Raw genomic sequence first — 22,875 nt, 5'->3', positions numbered from 1 at the left:
TAAATAGCGTAGCACCTTTAGAAGTAAAACTTAATACCAAGACAATGCATGGCAGTTAATAGATGAAAGCTGAGGTGGCAGTTGCTACCATCTAACAGTGTACATGTGCTAAAATAACCTTAAATTTGTTAACTAACTGGCACATGTTCTTGCTGTTACTTAACATAATTATTTGCAAGTAGGTTTACTTAAATACTATAAAATCAGTCTTCATTAATACATAATGGCTTTATAGGTAGGAAGGGATTGGTTCTTAATTCAGTTCAAACAGGTTTGCATCCCTTTTTCATTAGCTGTATGTTATTTCACATAATTGTTAGAAGCTGTTCTTTGCAAGGCAACATGGACAAAAAAAAGGCAATAGTGTTTAGTATGGGTCTGCTCCAGACTCCTGAAATTAACCATAATCATTCAAATTAATTGTTTATCCTAATCACTTATATGTTCAAATATCTATTCATGACAGCTGTGTCATGATTTATGAAGACAACTGAGTATAAGGAAGAATTAGATCTATTAATTCTAGAGATAAAGCTCAGAGCTAAACATTGGAAGTACATACTGATTGTCAATTCAATTCTTTCTTTGTCACTTTGCAGGTATTACTACCTTGCATTCAAGGCACATGAGACTCCCCTTGGTAGCAGAGAAAACTGTCTTGCCATTTTGGAGAAATCTAAACTAGACAACTGGATTCTTGGGAAAACCAAGGTAGAGGATATTAACATTTGCTCAAGGATAGTATACTTTTACAAATTATGTCTAATAGAGGTTCAAAAAGTACTGCATGAATGAACAAAAGAGGAAGGCATTTGCTCCAATTAGCTTCCCAGGTTATGGAAGTGCCCTCCCAAGCCAGCTGAGTTAGTGCTGCAAGAGGAAGGGTGCATTGGGTAGCTCCCCAAAGTGCATTCAGCACATGGCTGCCTTGATAAGGACAATACCTCTGTCAGTGCCTGCTGTTGTAGTGACTTCCTGAAGTTTCCCATGTTCTTAATAATGACATGACTGAAACATCACAGTTTGACCCATCCTGTGAGCCTGGTTGGTACCATTATCCATTCATGGAGTTTCAGGTAAGCTCCTTCTTGCTCTGCCAAAAGCCTCTATTGATAGTTTAAAATGGAGTGAATAACTTATTTTGAAAGGATGTTACACAGGACTCAGAGTTGGTTTACATTACATAAGATAAAAACTGAGAGAATTTTCTTGCCCAAGACCCAGATAAAATGTATGTAAGCACCCATAGGATTTACCTCCTAAGGGAGAATACTTTTAGACAACATTTTCTAAAACCAAATTCAACCCAGGATTTGTGTTTCCACTGACAAGAACGGTCATCTTTCAAAATTGTTCATGCCTGAAAAGATCTCACTGTCCAATTTACTTTGTAAAGGGGATAAATGTGGGAATTATTTTCACAGGATCACAGAATATTGTGAGTTGGAAGGGACCCATAAGGATCATCAAGTCCAGCTCCTAAGTGAATGATCCATACAGGGATTGAACCCCAACCTTGGTGTTATTAGCACCATGCTCTAAGCAACTAAGAGGAGCATCTAAGAGCAGCTAACTTAATCTCAGGGTTAGCAATGGGGTGATTATAATCAGTGGAATAAGGAAGTTCCACAAGTACAAAGAGCAAATAATTGATTCACAAGATTGCTATGATATGTACAATCAGTATTTTTCTAGTTTTCTCAGCAATGACACCCTTGAATAGGCTGCTGGAGGACTAATGAAAAGGCAGAATACAAGAGGTTATAATACTGATTGCAGTATTGATTTTGTTGTTGTTGTTGTTCCATTACAGGTTTTTCTAAAGTATTACCATATAGAGCAGTTAAATTTGTTCCTGCGAGAAGTTATAGGGAGGGTGGTGGTCATGCAAGCCTATATCAAGGGATGGCTTGGAGCAAGAAGGTACAAGAAAGTCAAAGATAAAAGAGAAAATAGTGCTATTACTATACAGTCAGGTAAATGTTCATATTCCCTATTTACTGAGTATCTTTTTATTTCAATCAATTAAATTGTATGTACATTGTTAATTTATTAATTGCAGTTTTATTATGAAATCTAAGTGACTGGACGTGTTTTCTCTCTAGCTTATTGATGCAGATATTGCTGATTTACTTCTAAAGTGTCATCTTAGCATTTCATAATGTCTTTATGTAAATATTTTAGTATTTTGATTGTGATTCCTGTGCACAAAATGAAAATATTATTAGGTATGTTTATAATAACATGCAGTGCATAATTGAAATGCAGTAGCACGTGTCCCTGCCCATATACCAGAATTCCAGACGTAGATCAAAAGATGGGCCTGAGCGACTGATTATCAGTAATTTAGCAGATTTCCTTGTAGTCATTTGGGGAACTGTGTGAGCAAGAATGATGATGCGCCTTTGTCTTTTAGGTTAGGACATCAGTGAGCACATGGCGACAATTAAAATTTGAATGAGTGAAGTGGTGTTTGAAGTTGTGAGGATGTGAATACTGCAGTCATGAACCCAGAGTTCAACATGTGGGTGGGTGGGGAAGAGCTATTGGGGGTGGGGGCTGAAGTAGTCATGGCAGGAGAAATGAAAGTTTCAGCACATCTCTGACCCTGTAGGCTCTGTAGCACTTCCTTAAATAAATGTAATTTCCAGCACATGGTTTTGTATTTTTAGCCTGGAGAGGATATGAAGCTCGCAGGAAGTACAAGGAAATAAGGAACAGAAGAACTGATGCTGCTATACACATTCAGGCAGGTAATTAAAACAGTATTTCAATTGCCAACACCTATTTTTCTGTGGGTGATTTTGTGTGTGTCAGTGTTTATAGTCCCGCCCCCCCCCCCCCCCCAAAAAAAGTAAAGTCCAAACAAAAGCTATCAAAAACATTAATTCTGATTATTTTTGCTTCAGTGTCAAATGACATCAGTGATAGGTATCAGGCACTTTGGACCTTTTATAAGTACTTCTCTGAAAGCAAAATATAGTAATTAAAAGCTGTTGAGTTAATTCTTGGCTAAAAGTATGGATGGGAGACTCTAGACATGCATTTCTCTGTCTTTGTTTGGAGTGCTGATCTTGGCAGGTTGCCAGGTTTTTGTTTTGACTGCTTGCTGGGTTTGCCAGCTTTGACCAATCTTTTGACAATCTGCCAGACTCCTATGCAGCCATATCAATATGAATTTGAATAAACTTTAAAGAGATTATTGGGAGGAACAGGCCCATAGGGCTGTGTAGGTTTCTAGTAGAGAGCAGAGTACCATATGGCACAGAAATCTAAGAACCAGCACTGTGAATGCTGTGAACTCAACGGTGTTTTTGGATGCTGCCAATATGAAGCAGCCTCCATATGATGCAGTGCAATACACCTTCTCTGTCCAACTCCAGGTTCAAAGACTGTGACTGATAAAAAATGATTGTAGCTAATGTATTCACAGATAAACCAAGATACCACTTCTATCAGCTTCCTGTGCTACAATTCCTTAAGCTTTGTCACCTCTTGTTCTGTATATTACAGTCTGAAATCAATATAAAAAGTACTTGTTGTAATATTCTTTTACTTGTTCTCCAACTATTCCAGTAAATTAATTCATTTTTGTGTTGTCTAATGTGCTACTCTGAATTTAGGCGTCACTGTGGCTTTCAGCAGAAAACAGAACATCATTCTAGTTATCAAAAGGAACAGAATATCATTAGGATCAAATAATAGTTCATAGCTTTGCATATGTACTGTTACGTAAAATTATGAAGCTCTAGGGTTAAATGCAGTATATTCTATTAAATTGAAGGTTTTTTTGTTGTTTTAGCAACAAGCACTGAAGGATTGCACAAGTACTCTCTCTCATTCTTCCTCTCCTTTGTGTTGTCATTTCCAGTTGTTTTCATGATAGCACAGAGAGTAGATCTTAAAGCACTCCCCTGCCATTATTTCCTGGAGTATTTGCTACTTTTACAAGTATATACATACCTGGACTTAGATTACAGCAGCCTTTTGTTGAAAGTGAAACTGTTAACCCATGACTGTCTCACTATTATCAGCTCCTTAAAGTGAGAGTTACCTCAGGTGCAATAGGAATCTTGCGTGTAGCATTATCACTTGGAGACTGCAGGGGACATTCTGCCTTAGAGTTTTATCCAGACAGATTTTTAGCTCTTTAGAGAAAGATCCTGATGTATTCTGCTGTTAGCAAACATGGGAGAGATTCAGAGCTCTGTTGCTTCGTGCCATCTTTTAGACACTGTGTTGAACATGGCAGAGCAGAGGCAGTGGGAGTGAATTTGGACACTGTTGAGCCCTCTGGACCTAATGCTGGAGGAATGTTGTTAGTAGTCGTCCCTCCAACACACAGGGTGTTTTCCTTTGTAACCTGGCACTTGACTGTTTCAGTGATCAGCCTGGGCGAATAAACATTAGGGACTGCAGGGTTAAGAGTGACACAGTGAACCTTTGTATCACTTAGGCTGGTTGCCCCGCCTGTCTTTGGTACTCTAGTAGAATGGGAATAATAATAACAATAAAAATAATAATCCTCAACGCTTTTCTGTCTGCCTTTGGAAACCTATATCTAGGACTTCTTATTTGAAACTATTTTGTGTGCAGGTTTTCTCTTCTTGACATGCTAATTATTCTGTGTTTCAAATCAAAGCTTATGCTTGCTAATCATGGCCATTTTCCAGGTTTTAAAACACACTGACAGTTTTTGTGTTGTTTACATAACGTTACACAGTCCAAGTGTCTAGTGACATGGAGACAAAAGGTACTCTAAATCTCTCACTTCCTTGTGCATCTTAGAGTGTGAGGATAGTTCAAGGCAGCTTTCTAGTAAAATGGAGTACAGTCACCTTTGTATTTTGTTTTAAAGAGACATTTCAGGCAGTGAGATAAATAGTTTGCATTCGTCATCCACATTAGCGAAACCATATAATTAAACTGTATGTACTTCCCTCTCCTTTCCCTCCCCCCTGCCCCGCTCAAGCAGGCCTTGGAATTTAGGAAGCATTTGGCTTACATGTTTCTACAGAACAGCGCATATTGAAATTTGTTTTCCTTTCATCTCTTTCCCAATAAAAGCAGCCGCTCAGCTTATCCCTTTAGCTTCCTCAGAACTTCCTTTCAGAATTCCCGATCTATTACAGCACATTCACATACCAGAAACAAGATGCCTTTTCATGCTGTCAACCTTTTTCATCTGAAATGTAAATTAATTCTTGCTGGTACGCTTTGACAGAGATCAAAGTAGGGGTATTAACCTTATTGGGCCTTCTCCTCATCAGAATCAGTTCCAAAGACTGCAAGGGTAGTGTTAGGAGGCCAGTCTTCACTGTTATCTATGGCCCTCCTCCAGGCAGTCCTCTGTCTACAAGTCAGCATTTCAAAGGCGCTGATTTCTTTTGTAAATGACCTTATCATTACTTTAAACTGTGTGAAAAATGATTTGCCTGAATAATTCTTGCAGGATTATCCTGCTCATTTTAATTGTGGGGGGACTTCATTCAGGTTCCAGGATATTGTTTAAGTGGTTTTGACAGCAAGTGATCATAGCCTGATAAAAAGGAGGAACACAGCTCCTGATTGGAAACCTCTTGACTTGTTCAGATTGTTCATTTCTTGCGAGTCAGTCTTTGAGGTAGTCTGCATTTGCATTTTAAAAATAAACAGATGCCTTTCAAATACATGAGCTGGTGGTCTGGAGATCTCTGTGGGCCCACCAGTTCACTATCCATTGATGAAATGTTGGAAGAAAAAACAAACTTAGGAAAAAAACAACCCTCACAATATACATGAGGATAAAATTCCTGAGTGTATAATACTACAAGAAAAAAAGTCATTATTTCAGATGGGGGGAAAAGCATCACTACGAAACAAAATATTAGTGAATTTAAATTAAATGGGGAAGAAAAAGCTATCCTACTTCAGCATATCTACATCTCAGGTTCTCAGAATACACAGATGTTATTAGACTCATGGCTAAAATGGTACACAGGGTACACAAGGTCTTTCCTCCTACCTCCAGTCGCACTTTCTCGAACTGTAAAGATTAGAAAATGTTAGTTTTTAACTCAGAAACAAATTGCAAAGAATGATTTTGTGTTAACTGTTTAAGTTGACAATACTTTGCACTTCTGAGTATTTCTTTGTAATTGGAACCGACAGTGTTTCGATTCACTTCGATATAAGAGGGAAAAATATATTGTCAAGGATTTTTTGAAATTATTTTGCTAGATTCGCAGCTGGTTTATATCAGTGTATATCCACTGAATCATTTGACTGAAATGTTGCTTCATTGATTTACCTCACATGCAAGTCTCATTAAATGTTTATTTTAGAATAATTAGAATTTAGAATTAATTAGAATTTAGAGCAACAGATAATACAATTATGAAAGTATTTTTTCTAGTTATGATAGCATGTATTTCCATGCGGTGTGACTTGTTCTGAAAGACTTAAGGGAGGATTTTAATCTGGTTATTTTATTTGTGAACTGACATTGCCAAAATGCCAAATGAGTGGTGCATGCAATTCATTTAGATCTGAGGTGACATCACTGAATTAATTTTAATTAGGTCCACTTTAGCCATCTGGAATATACTGTGCAGCTCTGGTCAAAACTGAGTTTAACTATGCTTCCAGAGGTGAAAGGCAAATGACTAATCCACTGAGCCACCATCTCCTCCTCCAACACGTGCTCACACACTCACCATATGTCATATTGTATTAGAAAATTCTTTATCAAGAACTCTAGATTTGGGCTTTCTTCCTTAAATAAAAAGTGATGGATGCTCAGAAAGAAGGATCCCCTTCTAAACTGCTTTCTTTCTGTAACTTCAGCTGATGCAGTGTTGCTCACATATCTCTAATATGTACTTCTGGCAAAATTTACTCAATTTTAATAATAATAAAAAAAGAGGGACAGAGAACAGCTGCAAATTACTAGTTTACATTTATAATAAATGTAAGCTTTTAATAAAAGCATTGCCTTTGGGACTTTCAGCAGCAAAAATATAATGTTTGTTCCAGTAGAAGACAAGGAAGTATTTTTTGCATATTTATTCCTATATTTATTCATCTATTTGTATTACTATGTATGTGTGTGTGTGTACATGTACTCAGCTAATACCATTGTATAGGTCTAAGAATTACAAGAGTAAAACGTTCCAAAAACTTCTAAGCACTTGATAAATATATTTAAAACAGTTTTCTTAAGGATTTTCTTGAAAATTACTCCTAAATAGCAGATCCATTTTACTTTTTTTATATTGGTAGTTTTCTTTCTTTTAGCTACATTGTCAGTGTAAAAAACATTGAAGACATGTTTCTTCTAATGGCAGCTGAACTGATTGATCATATTATCTTAATTTCACAGTCTGAGTAAACTAGACTAGTTTGTACAGGCTGCACAGCTCTGATTAACTTTTCTCTCCCATCTCGTTGTATTCTGTACTAGCTTATGGCATCTGGTAATTCTTCATGTTTAGTGTGTCTCTAGTAACCATGACAGGCCTAATGCTCATAGGCAGGGAGCATTTTATAAAAGTGAGAAGGCCTTATAGCTTAACATATGGAGGCTTTATATTCTGTCCCCATCTCTGAGCTAAGCTCTGTCAATGTTCAAATGTCTGATTTTTCTCCTGATTTTGAGGAGAAAAAATGGAGACTATTCTTACTGGATTTCATGCTAAAATCAGGAAGGGACAATGTACAATAAACTGTCTTCTTTTTCCTTGCTGATGTTGCCAGAATTTCATAGTCATCTTCACTTTTTTATTTGACCAAGTCTCAAGATGAGAGACTGTGATACATGGTGGTTATAGCACCAAGCCTGCACAGTTCGAGTGTTGAGGATGGTCCTGTGCTGAGCCAGGAGCTGGACTTGATGATCCTTGTTGGTCCCTTCCAACTCAGCATATTTTGTGATTCTGTGAACTCTATGTCCAAGTGTTGATGTGCAGCACTGACACCAGACATGATGACAGACTTAGTGAGTCCTGCTAATAGTCACTGTTTGTTACTGATAGTTACTCCTTGTACATGAGAATGAGAATTTATAACTTCCTTCTCATCATGCTTCTGCTGGAGAGTTTAGGAGTTTGTTTCTGCTATTAAACATGCATTACCCAGTATCTATCTAGAGGGGTGAAAGAGGGGATGTATTCATGGCACCCAAAGGATGTGACTCTATGCCTTCTACTGCTCATTAGAATTAATTTGGCATGGAATGAATAATCAGATTCATGGGCTCTAATTTATCTCAGATGCTGATAGTTAGGTTGCTGAATGCTCTTTTAACTAGACAAATTAAGAAACTGATATGCTGTTCCTAGCAAATCAACTACCTTCTCTTTAGCTTTCACTTTTGAGTTGCTGTTGTTTGCTATTTTACGTGATGTTACAGAATTAAAACCTGTATGTGTAGAAAAAGTCCGCTTCACATGATTTTTTTAATGACTGAGAATTAATTCTTCTACTGTTTTAAAAGTACTTCATCTCCTTTCTTTATAGGTCTCTCATAGACCTGTAATTGTTTAGCTTTGATCTTTTTACACTGTGCTACACAATTTGCTCTGTAATCATATATTTCCTGTGGGAATCAGAAGGAAAATGCCTGGACTTTTCCTATCTGGAATTGAGCAATATTGTGTGTAACGTCTATTGCCTTGGTATTTAGACCTTATAAGTTTGTAACTGCAAGATATCAGATTTCAGACTCCCTGAGGTAAATAGATTCTTGGTTTGCTAGGTGCTAAAACTGACAGAAAACTCCCTTTGTGTGAGAAATGATCAGTACAAGAAGTAAAAATTCATGTCCTAATTTGTGGCACATAAAGGATTTAACACCAAGTTACTAATAGAAGTGTTAAAATTAAGTTCAGTTCCTATGTTACTTTTCAGATCCTGTCATCTTTGGCTATGTAAAGATCAGGGTTAAAGCTACTGTTGCTGGAAAGTTTGGAATATAGACTGAATAAGGTGAAAATGAGGTGACAGCTGGTAATCATTCTTCTTCAATGATGCAGTGATTGTTCATGGAGCAGTAGCAACATGAGTCTGCTAATTTCACACTCTTTGAGCCAAGTGCTTAGTGTCAAAACCAGCACCAGTCAGTAATGCAAATTGCTGTGATGGAGCAGCTTCCCAGCCTCTCAGACTCCCCCAGTAGAATTCTCTGCATATGCATTTTTTTGAAACGCTATAGATCCTGTTAATAAATGTTGAAAAGATGCAGTCCTACTAGTGCTTGATGAAGCTTTTGAGAGACTTAAAGAAGTTTGTTTACCCTGTACATCAGTTGTTCCAGGAGTCAAAAGTAATAAAAATACAGCCGTTTACCTTTCAGATTCAAGGTAATTTGGAAGAAAGTTAGAAACCATGTTGTGGGAAGGTTATGTTGAAGGGGAGTTGATTTTGAAAATATCTATGAGAACAGAAAATAGGGCAAAAACTATGTTTATTAAATCAGATGGAGCAGATTTTTACATAGTGAATGAGGCAAAGACCAAAAGGATTGTACTGACATTAGTAACAGTTTCTGAGAAAAAGAAAAACAGTATGTAAATATAAAATCAGAGCAAGTATCAGGGTTGATTTTATAGACATATGTGCAAAGAATTACTAAAAGCTAAGAAACTACTAAGGATAAAACTGAAGTTTATCTTATCAGTTCATTTGTTTCAGTGCTTCTTTATAGTAGTTCATCGACTGATTGGCACTCAGCATAATTCAGCTGCAGAGAGCTGACTGCTGGCCAGCTGTCTCTGCTGCAGATAGCAGAGTAGGATCCTTGTCTGGTCTGTAGGGGATAGTTAAGGGTTGGAAGCCTGATCACATGGGACAAGTGAGAGCTTGCCTCATCTCTGTCAGGTAGGCAGCCTTTCCTGGTCTGATTATTAAGGGCGGAAAGTTCCTCAAGCCTCAGGATACCTGAGCTCTGTATTTGGTTCAACACCTCAGCAGGCCAAACTTCTGTCATGCCTTCTGTAAAGTGAATGGTTGTTTATTTTCATAACCTCTCACTAAAAGGCAATTTTTGTTGCTTCTTATCCTAGAAACCTCAGTGCTTTCATAAAAATCAGAAGTGTGATATACAGAGAAATCTTGTTAATCTTCTGATCAATTTCTCTGTTCCTCAGTTTATTCAGAATTTATCCTCCCGCCTGGTTTTCTTTGGTAATGTACAATGACCCTGATCCTACATGAGGTTGCCCTAGACCTTATTTCTGTGTCTGTAATATGTAACCCTGGACCTCAGTGAGAGGGCTGCTCTTCTCCTTTGGGTATTTAGTCTTCAGAATGACTCCGTTTTATGCGTTTAGTGTGTGTAAAAGCTTTTCTTGGACAGGAAACATTTTTTTTTCAAAAATCATAATATCTCCTCAGCTTAGTTCCACTATACTTTTATATATTGTCTCACAGTTTAAACTGTATCAGTCCTGCTGGACGAGCACACAGTTCTTTTCTCACAGCCCTCAGCCTTATTCAGCAACTGCTTGCTGTACACTGAAACAATGGCACTGATACTGTATTTACTTTTTCATTATTCAGTCCTATTGTTCCTTAGGTATTTCTACTTAAAATAATGCTTGAAATAAACCCTACAAAAATAAAATTTAAAATTCTATGAGTTTAAATGTATATTGCAACCTTTTTAGTCCTTTGTCCTAAGTGCATTATGTATCACTCTGTGGTTTGTGCTGGAGCTTTATTATTGCTCACAGGTGTAAAAAATTCAAGATAAATCTATAGAAATCATTATGGTATTCAAACCCAGAGACAGTCTATGGAAATTAAGGATGTAGATATCCTCAAAATGTTATTAATTGTAATTTTCTTTACCGTTTCACTCCATTGTATGCTTTCTAATTAATTTAGTATTTTTTGTGCCTTTTCTCTTTTTTTCATTTTTTAGGAATGGTATAAATTCTAATGCCTATAAATTTTTCCCTGTTTTTATGAGAGGTATTTTAAATGCTTTATTATAGTTACAGTTAATTGAAAAAATAGGAGAAGACACTAACTGAATATATCTCTCCCTGGCTTCTCACCCCAATGTCCCACAATAAAAGAAAGTAAAGCTTCTGATTCTGTAAAATTAATACTAACTCAAGGGAAAGCTGTGGTTCAAGAAGTTGTTTTGGGAGTGATTTTATTTTAATACATTCTGAGTTGGATCCCAGTTTAAATTAGAGCCATTTTCTTTTTGAGGCCTGTTTTCCTTGCCTGGACTGTGCCAAGTGGTCAACAGTGAGAGTGTAAGGCCCCATAGAATTTCCAAGTGATGGCAGTACTGCAGACATTGGAGTCACTCCTGCGGGGTGCTAAGTGTCCTTGTGCACTAATTCAGTAAAAGTTGGGGACATTCTGGTCTGTGCTGCAGAGCCATTTTCAGTTTCTGCAGAATCTGTCTGATTCAAAACTATGTTTTTTAGCTTTTAGGGGATATATTGTTCGTAAAAACTACACAAGATTGAAATACAGCACTGAGTGTGTAGCAGGTCCTCAGCTTACAAGCAGCTGCTCTACTTCTGATTTTGGCTGTGAAGAAGACTGGTAAGTTGAATCCTATGCTATCTATTCTTTAACAAATGTGATTTCCCACACAATAAAATCTGAAAAAAGCAGGTTTGTCATCATGATTCAGCCAGCTCTTAGAAAATCTGCTATATTCTGAGGATGACCATTTGTAGGTTAGCAAGTTCTCCCTCCAGCTTGGTCATCTTAGTGATCCCCCAGTTAGTGGAAAGGTGCTGTTTGCTCTGGGTTGTTGTCCTGTTTTTGTGCACTTCTTTAAGTACCCAGAATACTGTAGATTGCAGACAGAATTGCAAGTGCTCAGCATTTCAGCATTCACTTCAGTGCATGTTATTAAATGTCCGAGAGTAGAAAGTTACCCTTCTGTGCCTATAAAGCTCCGTGCAGACCAACAATGAGACGGGGGAAAGAGCTGTCAAGAGCAGATGGACAAGTCACTAACAGAAAGCCTAGGAATGCTGTAAACCATAGTGGTGCTCTCTTTTTTGAAGCAAAAAGGTATTTTACCACTTTAAGCAATGGATTCATTCCAGGCAAATCTTCCCCTGACACTTCCTTAGGTATAAGAGGCAAAAGGGATCTGTTATGTCTGACGGGTGGCTGCATTTGCAGGACTAATCCCTTTCATCAGTTTCAGTGGCTGAGAGTTACAAGATTGCTCCTGCTGAAACCATTCTGGAGAAGTTAACAGTTATTTCTATGTGTGCTCATTGCACTGAGTTTTGTTAACTTCCATGCTAACTCTGGTAGATGCCCTAGACCATTATTGTAGAAATTTGTGTGTGTGCATGCAGGTGTAACGACCTGCATTCTTGAAGGTTAGTAGTGAATCCTTCCCTTGAATCAAGTATTCTGTTTCAGAAAGAAAAATCTTCAGGCCATTGGACAAGGAATAAATAAATAAATAAATAAATGGTTTTAGTAATTATTTTCAGGGTAAAGAACAAGCTACTGCATTTTACCATCATAGCTCTGGTTTGGGCTTGCTTGACTGCTCACTGGGGAATGAGATTCCTAGTTTATGATTCCCTTCATTTGCATGCAGCACCTTCTGTTTCTTTAAGGGGTGTGTATCTTGTGATCTGTTTAGGACTATTGGTGATCATATGTTCATTTGTTCTCCAGTCTGCACTGATGGTTGAAAGCAAGAGCTAGTAAGATCTCTACTGTCAGTTTTCTTTGGCATCCAGAATTATAATTATTTACAATGTAAATAGACTTTTCATCTGGACTTGTTTGGAGGCACAGAGCCTCTTTAAACTTTTTTTATTCATTTATTTTGTGTGTAGGAATGGCTTTCTTCCATTTTTTTGTATTAAAAGGTCTTTGGAATTCTTTGTTACTCACCAAACAAATGTATTTGGATTTGGTACAACTTGGCCTAATTGTACATCTTTTGAGACTCATGGAGATTTTATGGTTTGGTTACTATTGAGGTGAATTTGGGTTCTGTGAAGCACATATATACAGCCTATTAAGATGTTTCGCCACCAGACTTACATTGAAATCAGTGTGTAAATGCATTTAGCTCTGAAGATGCCCATGTGAAATACATTGGCAGTTCAGGTCTTGTACCTAGTCCTTGTTGCAGTTTAGTCAGATAGATAAATAAGTTCTTCTTCGGGAGTTGGGAAACTCTCATTACTGCTGGCAGTTCTCAATTTAACCCAAACAAAAACTGCACATTATTTGCATAATCCCATACATTTCTCAGCAATGGCCTCAGGTTCCAGTGGTTTCAGCAAGACTTGAAAATGTCAGCATTTCACAGGTAATATTCAGAACCCTGGGACTAAATCTAGTAACTTAGTTCCCATAAATCAAGGACCGCTTTTTCATGTAGCTGTCACCAGGCTGTTGTTTTAAGCACATGGCTGTTCAGTCATACAGGAAACTTGTAGGAAACAGAAAGGTGCAGATGCTTAACAGAGTAGGTAACCTGTCCCTAGAGAAGGCAGCTTCATTGTGGCTTCATGTACTGTGGCATGAAAGTATTAAAAAAAAAATACTATTTTCTTTCATTTCTTATAATTTCTTTTAGGTTTTTTGTTGGTTGGTTGGTTGGTTGGGTTTTTTCCATAACTGGTAGTTTTGGAAAATGAGAAATGAGCTTAAAGGTACTTGGGTTCAGAAAGCAAAATGGCACACAGATCTGTTGCATGCAGAGGAGTATAACTTCACAGTTAAATGTTTGGCAATTGGCTGCTCTTTTAAAGATCTGTTTAAAAGCTGAGTTATAGTGTTATATGTACAGCATTGCGTTTTACTAAGTCATGAATTTCAAAGTGTTCAGAAGAGATGAGCACTTAAAAAAAATTAATTCTGTGGAAGGAATTGAATCGCTGCACCTAGTTCATGCTCTTCAGTCATTGAATGCAGGACATAAACAAACAGAAGCTAATAAATGACATGGCTTACTAATTAAATGCACACATTTGTTGATTTAGCATTACATGTTAAAATGCTTCATGCATTTATATGCTTGACTTGGTAATCAAGTCAAATGCAAAGCTGATGTCACAGGCAACTAAGGATGCATTGAGAGTTGGCAAATATCTCTGGAGTAAAAATATGTAGTGTAAATGTTAGCAAGGAAGTGACTTGGTCTCATTGAAAAAATTTTTTTCCATTCAATTCCACAAAGCTGTGGAAGTGTCTGTGGCTCCTACTGAAACAGGATCCTGGGAATAATTGTGCACCTGGGAAGCTGACACTAAGTTTTCATTATTCCCCAAAAGCTATGCATATATGAAACACTTGCTAAGACTTTTCTTGACTTCATCAGCCACTGAGAGGAACCTGCAGGCCTGCATGGCATCAAGGAACTGAATCAAACCTTAAAAGGAGCAGTTATTTTAAAGTCAAACATGATCAAGACATGAATCAAACATGATTCAAATGAGGAAAGTGGAAACCTTTCTGAGCCAGTTTTTCAACAGCAGAATAGCAGATTTACCATTCTGTATAGAGCTGAATAGGCAGCAGACTATGTGTGATGGGGTGTCCTCTCTCACAAGGAGAGCACAGACACCAACCTTACTTAATTTCTGCCTCCATTTTGCATTTGATCATTGCAAAAATCAAAAATGCTGCATTTTGCAATAGCATAGCTAAAATCCCAAGTTAGTATTAGGGATCTTTTGAGCTAATTAGGAATAATTTATGGAGAAATGAGAAGTAATTTTCTAAAACATCGTGTGATTTGAACTTGTTAGATTGACAGATCTCGAGTGAATATATTTTTCATAAATGTTCTTGCTTAGCAGGCTAATCTATAGTTCAGTGACTAAAGACCTTAATCTCTGCTACCTCGTTCATCTTCTTGTTCAGACAGAGCTGTCATTCTTAAATATCTTTAAATCCCTTTAGAACCCCATCAAAGTATCTGTAACCTGCATGTTCTACCATCATCATCTTTTCCATTTCCTTCTCAAATGAAAATTGTGTTAAGTAATACTGATCTGATACCTCCCCAGGAAACACTTACTGTATTGTTAATTTTTTTCCTCTAGCTCACTGTAGTATAGCTCAATGGCTGCTAAACATCACAATATAAGTTAGCTACATGTACACAATCAGTGCTTCTATACTGTGTTGTATAGAAGAAAGCATTGTTTCCACATAGTGACTTTGTTACACATCAGTTGGATCTGTGGCTATAACTCTGTGTCAGTGACTATCCCTTGCTCCTTGGTTTTCTTTGGAGCTCTTTGTATTAAGAGTAGAAGATACCTGACATCAATGCCAGTTCACACTCTTGAACAGAGTTAATTGTGATTTTTTTCTTTGTATCTTTCTCTTTTTAGCTATTTGGTGTCATGTTCAGGCCTTGGTCAGCTTAGGTTCTCAGAAAACATTCTTTTTAGTAAAATATGTGATATTCACATGAGCCTTACAGAATCAAGATTGTATAATAGAGTCTGTAAAAAGCTACACAGGCACACCAACTTAGATATTTAAAAAACTATAGACGAAGAATAATTATCGGCATTTTTCTCTTCCTACAAGAAGTATGTATGTGAAAGTCAAGTTCTAGGAATGAGTCTGTTTCTGATCTCTAATGGCTTGATTGATGAAGCAGAATCTGATTACTAAATTTGTATCAGTACTAAGTGAGTAGTGGTACAAGGGCTTGAGAGGTAGGACTTGAATCAAAAGCAGTTACATGAAATGTGATGAAGTACAATATGAAAGTCAGTAGTGCTCCAAAGTTTACATTGGGAGGTTAACTAGCAGTGAGGATACATTCAACTCACATGTGCATTATAAAGTTTTCTCATCATTGTCAAGACTTGGTTAAGTTAGTGTATTAGAGACTGCCCTTGAAGAAAATTAGCAAGTTCTTTGGCAACAAAAATGATCACATACATCACATACCTCTATAAACCATGGTAAAGGAAGTTGTATAAAGGCGATGAAAAACTAAAGGTCATATGGTATAATTTCTCCAATCATGAAAGGCTGATGTGAAAACAAACTGTTCTCTGTTGGGAATCAAGAGAGAAATAATGGGCTTGCATTGCAGCACAAGAATGTTAGGTTAGACATCAAGAAAAGCTTACTGATGGTAAGCTTAGTTAAACCCTGTGTAGGTTACCCTGGGGAGTTTTGACAGCTTCATCACTGCAGGTTTTTAAAATCAGGTTTAGCAAATGTTTGAGGGGAAAAAAAAAGAAAAAAAAAAGAAAAAATAGGTGTAGCTGATTTTTCTCTGAAAATGGGGGTGACTTAGATGATTTGTCAAGTTTTTTATTATTTGTAAGTGCACAGTGACTTCTTGAACTGTAACATATCTGTGCCAGTGAATTTGGCATTGCAAGCTTTTATAACATCGTAGTGCCACCAGCTGTTGCTGCATCAGTATGGGGAGTAAGTATAGGAATTGATCTAGATGAATTCTCCGTGCGTATGCTTTACTTGCAATGGCATGGTTGCTGTGCCTGAAAAATGAGTGATTCATTTCTCAATGGTTTGCTATGGCTGGAGGCCCATTGGATTGCATGTGGATTTACCTGCATGAGCACTGGTGGATTAGCACATAACCACAGTATCCTGTGTATCATTGAGAGGAGAGATTAAACATGATTTCAGTTACATGAGCACAAATTCATTCAGAAACTGGTTTCATATGAATTCTCCTGTTTCGTATAAAAGCTCTTCTGTCTTTTCTGTGGTTTCTTTGACTTCGTCTGCATCCTGCATCTCACTGAAGTGAGGTTCTCTGTCAGTCAGTAACAAAACCTTCCAATAATTCTTTTGATTAAAAGGAAAAGAAAAGTAATACTATGTTGATATGTTTCTATTCTTCATGGAGAGCTGATTGAAAGGGTCACATCTCTACATTTTAAACCTATTTTTTTCAGGATATTCAGAAGAATGCCATTGGGTCCTGGTGATTTATTCCCTACACCTTTCCCATACTCTCTCCTTGGGTGATTTCAGTTTCTGTCAAGATCACATTGCAATTTCTTGTATAAGTCATCTTTTGAATATGAATTTTCATTTCTTTCTGTAAGAAAAACTGGGATAAGAACTTTCTGATTTCCTTTAATAGCTTCTCTTTACTATTTTTAATCATAGAAAACATTAAGATTATTGCTTGTGATGGAAATAGGAAGTCTGCCATCCTTGTGGCATGCAGGAGAATCCATGGGCCTGATTCTGATGCCATGTGAGCTTCTAATTACTTTGCCATTCATAAGTTTAAATAGTTACTGAAGATATTTAAGGTGTAAATGGGAATTTGGGCACAATTTTCCGGTATCATCTGTTTTTTCCCTCCTTTCCACACCTTTGGAATTTTTCATCTACCCATTCTGGAAGGATTAGATTTGTTCTGTTCTGTGAAATAGTACTTTTGCAAAATGAACTGTATTATTTCTAGTAGAATATCTAGTCATGTTTCTGACATTTTCAAAAGCATTTAAATAATGAAAGTTAAAGTGTCATTACTTCTACTCATAATGGCCAGAGTAAATCCAAAACGAGATTTCTTTTTCTCCAACATAAGATAATCTCCATTACTGGATTTATGTTGTTGTGGTTCAACTGCTTTCAGTGCTAAGGATAGTGAGTCTATACACTATACAGATGTGTAGACAGACCTTAAGAATCAATGTTTCTCTCTTTTTCCAATGTTTCTTGCTAATGGAGTGATTTATAGACAGCCTGCATGTGAAGACTGAGGCATATTATAGCTCAGTAGCTGAACAGTCAGCAGCAAATTGTTGAGTTGCCTGACTGAAACCAGGCACATGAACCCAGATCTGTAGTTGATAACATGTTTTCAGAAGTGTTCCCTGCCAGTTTGACATTGTGGTGGGTTGACCTTGGCTGGCTGCCAGGTGCCCACCAAGCTGTTCTGCTATTCCCCATCTTACCAAGACAAGGGAAGAAAAATGCAATTAAAAAGCTCTTGAGTAACAGCTGGTTATCAAGTGCATACTTCTGGTAGCAACAGTACTTCTGTGGCAGGATGGGCTCACTTGCAGCAAATACAAACCAATTTAGAATTGTTTTAATCAGAAACAAGGCATCACTGAGATCCTGACATAGAGTCAGGTTTCAGGGCTTCCAGATTCCAGAGGCTGATTTTTGCTAGGTTAAGCTGTACAGAAGGCAAGTTGCTGATTTTTATCTTTGTGCTTTAAACAATCAATCTGAATATTTTAATTTATGTAATGATTCAGTCTGGTTTTGGCATTGTAGGCCATTTGCAGCTTACTGATCTGACAGCAAATTTTGATTTTGACATCCACCACAGTGATATTTGAGGATTATTCATCATTTTTTACCTTGTATTTGATTTATTTTCAGAAATGTTGAGGAAAAGGGGAGTACATAATCTCAACAAATGCTTGAGGAAATTTTGGGGAAAAGTGGCAAGTTGTCTAACCAGTCCCACTAAATGAATTATTATCTAAATAATATATATACAAGATAAATAGTAATAAAGAACTTTGCAGATAATACAGTATATGCAAAAATGCAGTGTCAAATATGTCCTAGACATATGTTATACTTTCCACTTTAAGAAGTGTGCCAGTACTAAATGATAATGCAGTTCTAAAATGGATCCCTTCATTTCCTCCAAGGAAAACACAAGTTTAAATTCAACTTACATTTTAGGGAGAATGTTTTTCTTCTCTTTCTTTGTGTTAAAGAATAAAGGGGAACTTAAATTCCCCTAGTCTGATATGTAAGTCCAAAGTTCCCTCATGAAATTGCAACATTACAGAAAAGATGAATGTTTACCATATTTATGAACTTCATTCTGTTTTGACAACGAAAAAGTCTTTGTTTTAATCCCAGTTTGAGCACCAGGAGAATACCAAATAATTTCTATTAACCTAATTTTTTTTAATCCACTAAATGAAATAGGCAGCATCTTTTTTTGGTATTGCATTGCTGAAGATTCTGAAACAAGTTCTGTCTGAGTGGACTTTACTGTTGAAGAAATCTATTGCCTTCAAAGGCCTGACAATGAGGATAACGGCCTGCAGAAGGTTTTTATGTTATTTTAATCAGCATTAATGAAGTAGGAGTTGGCCTTTAATATATGATGACATAATGTGATGGTAAAATAGTAACAGATATAGACAAAGAATCTAAGATATCTTACTTCTTGCTCTGTCCTTAACCCAAATAGCTTTAGGAGAACACGTGTTTTACTTCTTCCTCATTGATCAAATTTTGAGTGTCTAAGTTTGAACTCTGAATTCTGCTTTTCACAGCCCTGGGAAAAAAATGATTTCATGTAAAATCTTAGCAAATTACTTCAATTTCATTAAATTCTCATAAACTCATTTTACACATCTGCACGGACCCACAAATTTTTACTGAAAAATTCGTTGCTCATTACCTGTTGCTGTGTTTGACAGTATACACTTTCTTCTAAGAGGAAATGGGACTGGTCTGGGTTTTATTTCTAAATTGATTGTATGTGGATGTTTAGAAATTGGGGGAGGGCGAAAAGGGAAAATCAACCAAAAAAGTGTCTATTCCAGTAAACCTTTTATAAGACTGAAGGAATTACAGTATCTCAACTAATTTTTTTTCTTTTGCTTTGCTTTTAGGCTGCAAACCAGTAACCAGTCTTCTCCCATGGTGCCTGATTTTCTTGACAAACAAACTGAAAAGGTACTACCAAGTTTAGATCCTAAAACAACATCCCATTATAACTTCAAATTCCTGAGTCCACAGTTCTGCAGTGTGTTCATGGCTGCTTGGCATAGCCATCTGAACATGAAACCGTTAGTGATGTTTTGAAGTCTTTGAGACAAAAGCCTGCTTGCTAAGAACTTTAGTTCTGTAGAGAGACAGGGAGGTACAGTGAATAAGAGAATCAAAAGGCTGGAAATTTGCTGCTGAGAATAAATGCTAGCTGCTCCCTGAGGTGATTTGTCTGTGCACTTCACTTTCTACAGATGTTAGAGACTCTTTTTTAGTAAGGACCTGAGGTTCTTTGGTAGCACTTTGATATCCTGCTCGAATTCAATATGTGAAATGGAGGAGTCGCTCTGTGACTTGGAGCACAGCATAGTCTTTGAAGTCTGATCCAATTTTTGCTGCTTACCATTTGATGTTGAAAGGATGAAATGGAGAAAATGTACAGTTTTTGCCAGTAACTCTGCTGAGCATATGTAAGATTAAAAAAACAAAATCCCTTGGATGATGTACTTAGAAATGTTAAGCAGATTAATACCTTCCTATAGCTTTTTTCTAAAGATACAAATTAACTATGAGAGGAAATCAGCATACAGTGCATGCTATGATTTAACTGCATGAGGAAAGGGGATAAATAAGTTAAATGGAAAAAAGTAAACAAATGCTTGTGACATGGGTGCTAAGTTGGTGTTGCTGAAAACCACAAGAATCTTGTGTAACTTAAATCTAGCATTAGATGTTTTAGAGAGTCTTGGAAAATAACAAGTTTCTCTCTATGAGATCACAGCTGTAAGTTATCATGACCAAGTGGAATCAATGCATTTCTTATGTGCCTAACCAGCATTCTTTATTCCAGAATTATTTGGATGAGATTTCTGCTTCTCCATTTATTCTAAAACATTCGTTTGAAAAAAATGATTCACAATCAATTAGCCAATCCCAGACAGTTGCAGACCATCAGTTGTCAAGTCTCTTGACATCCCATAAAAAAGAAGGTAAGACATATAATAAAGTAGCAGAGATGTTTTGTTTACTACTTATAAGCTACATGTTGCCAGCGTGTAACTTTATATATTGATGAGATCGTTTAACAATCCCTTCAAAGGCAGGAAACAAAATGGAAAAAACTTTCTTCTACACATTTTCACTCTGGAAATATGAAAAAGCCTTTATGTATGTGTATTACAGAGGCAAAAGTAAAATGATTTTTAAAATACACTTTCTATTGAAAGTGTCATTACTAATCTCAAAATACGCTTTTAATGAAATCAAATCTACCTTCAAGAGCTTCAGCTTTCCTTTGCCTTCCAACCTCAGAAGTCAAAGACGGTTACAAAATCTCTCATGTTTGGCAGAATGAAAGGCTCCTAGTTTGTTCACACACACAAAGATTCAGTCAGCAGCACAGGAACATCTGCAGTAATTCTACAATCTGTGCATTGCATTTTTTTAATTTTATTTGCTGTTATGTTACTTTTGCCATGTTCAGCAAGAGTTTAAAAACGTAAAATAAAACATTTTGACATTTTTTGAGTTTTACCTGGTTTGTCTTTGGATATTCCAGGAACTCATTACCTATCAGAATACTTTTCTCTCATCATGGATTTTATAATCATCTTGTCTTTGTAAATCCATGAATACAGACTTTATTACTAGACTGTCGAATAACTTTGACAATTTAAGATTAAGTAGGTTGATGATGTGATATCTTTAACCAGAGCTAAAATGTATATGATAGTAAATTAATTTCCAGATTAATACTGAAAATTAATTATTTATAATGCTGTGTTGTTTATAATGTGCACTGTTTATTTATTTAATGGGACATCTTTCATCTTGGAAATCTACAAATATTTATCTGAATAATTAAACTCTAATCCGCAATTTCTGTGGTTAAATTTTACAGAGTTCAATAAAACAATTTAGAATGTAAAGGTAAGAAGATAGGTATTTATAGGGAGATCATTCTGTTACGGGAAATAATGCAAATTCAGTGTTTTTCCTCTTTTAAACAGGCATAATGTGCTTTCCATGCTAAAAAGAGAATAGTATTTAAACAGAGCAGATTGAGAAATCCATTTTTCCCTCTTCATGCATTTCAGTCCATATGGGATTTGAATCCATAGTGTGGAACTGCAGGGGAAGTTTGCATTACTATTTTAAATTATTGCATGTTAAACAATAAACCTGTCAAACAGAAATATCTTCATTGCAGCAAATCCTCTTGAGGAGAGCAGTCAGGGCCCAAATCCATCATCTTTACTCTCACTGCATATTGTGTGTTAGCCTGCAACTGGTCTCCTTGAAATCAAAGACCTTGTGTCTGAGGTAAAACAATTAGAGTAAAACTGGCAGAATTACACCCTTAGCAAACATGATTCAGAGCCATTACCCAGTAATTTAGAGCATCTTCAATAATGTGAAATGATAGAATAAAATTTGAAGAGGAGATAAATGCAACATTGATCTGAACTATTGAAGAGACATCTATCTTTAAACGAATAAGCATGCAAATGCAGAGAAGTAAGGAGTTTCCTAGTTAAGCATGAAAATATTCAGATAGATTATCATATAAATCACACTTCAATGAGTAACTATTAAGGAAGTAAACCTGTGAAGAATAATAACTTCTTTGGATGCTTTTAAAAACACGGCTTGCATTCAGAGATGCAGATACTTTCACCTGGCACTCAGGCTGTATTCAGCCTTAATGTATAAAGAACACTTTTAAGCAGATAATATTCTTACACCTACCATGAATAACAAATGAAATAAGAAGTATCTCTTTGGAATAAGAAAGCACATATAAAAATATGTATGCTTTACAATGTAGGGTGATACTACATAAGCTGTTATTTACACTAAAAAGACTGCCCACTAGGTGGTCCAAACAATGCAAAGACTGTTATTTTTCATAGTGAAACATTATTCTGCAATGTTAGAGACTGATTTTTAATTCTATGTAAGTTACATTACATTACAGACAGCACTAGTCTGTCAGCTTGCTGGTGCTTGGACCTGAAATACAAGGCCGATGGGGAGGGGAATGTGACAGGCTTCTGCACTGGTCCATGACCCAGTTATGAAGCAGTGTTGGTGTTTGCTTAAAGAGGAAGTCTATATGCAGGCTTAAGCACAAAAGGAAGGACAGGCTACTTATTTGTCTTGAGGCCTTAGTGGGTAAGG

At 36.6% G+C, this 22,875-nt stretch overlaps 1 protein-coding gene across 2 annotated transcripts in view; it reads left to right on the top strand.

Moving 5' to 3' along the window:
• The window catches only part of MYO3B (myosin IIIB), a 189,723-nt gene that overhangs the window by 126,987 nt on the left and 39,861 nt on the right, over positions 1-22,875 (top strand). For both annotated transcript variants that reach the window (XM_088168045.1, XM_088168044.1), the window contains 6 exons: positions 600-711; positions 1,814-1,976; positions 2,673-2,753; positions 11,421-11,541; positions 19,599-19,662; positions 20,546-20,684. In XM_088168045.1, the coding sequence (XP_088024171.1) occupies positions 600-711; positions 1,814-1,976; positions 2,673-2,753; positions 11,421-11,541; positions 19,599-19,662; positions 20,546-20,684 (680 nt within the window). The remainder of the gene's footprint in view (positions 1-599; positions 712-1,813; positions 1,977-2,672; positions 2,754-11,420; positions 11,542-19,598; positions 19,663-20,545; positions 20,685-22,875) is intronic.

This window comes from Sturnus vulgaris, chromosome 7 (assembly GCF_052056855.1).
Source record: "Sturnus vulgaris isolate bStuVul1 chromosome 7, bStuVul1.hap1, whole genome shotgun sequence".
NCBI classification, from domain to species: domain Eukaryota; kingdom Metazoa; phylum Chordata; class Aves; order Passeriformes; family Sturnidae; genus Sturnus; species Sturnus vulgaris.
This window is presented reverse-complemented; position numbering and strand designations above follow the sequence as displayed.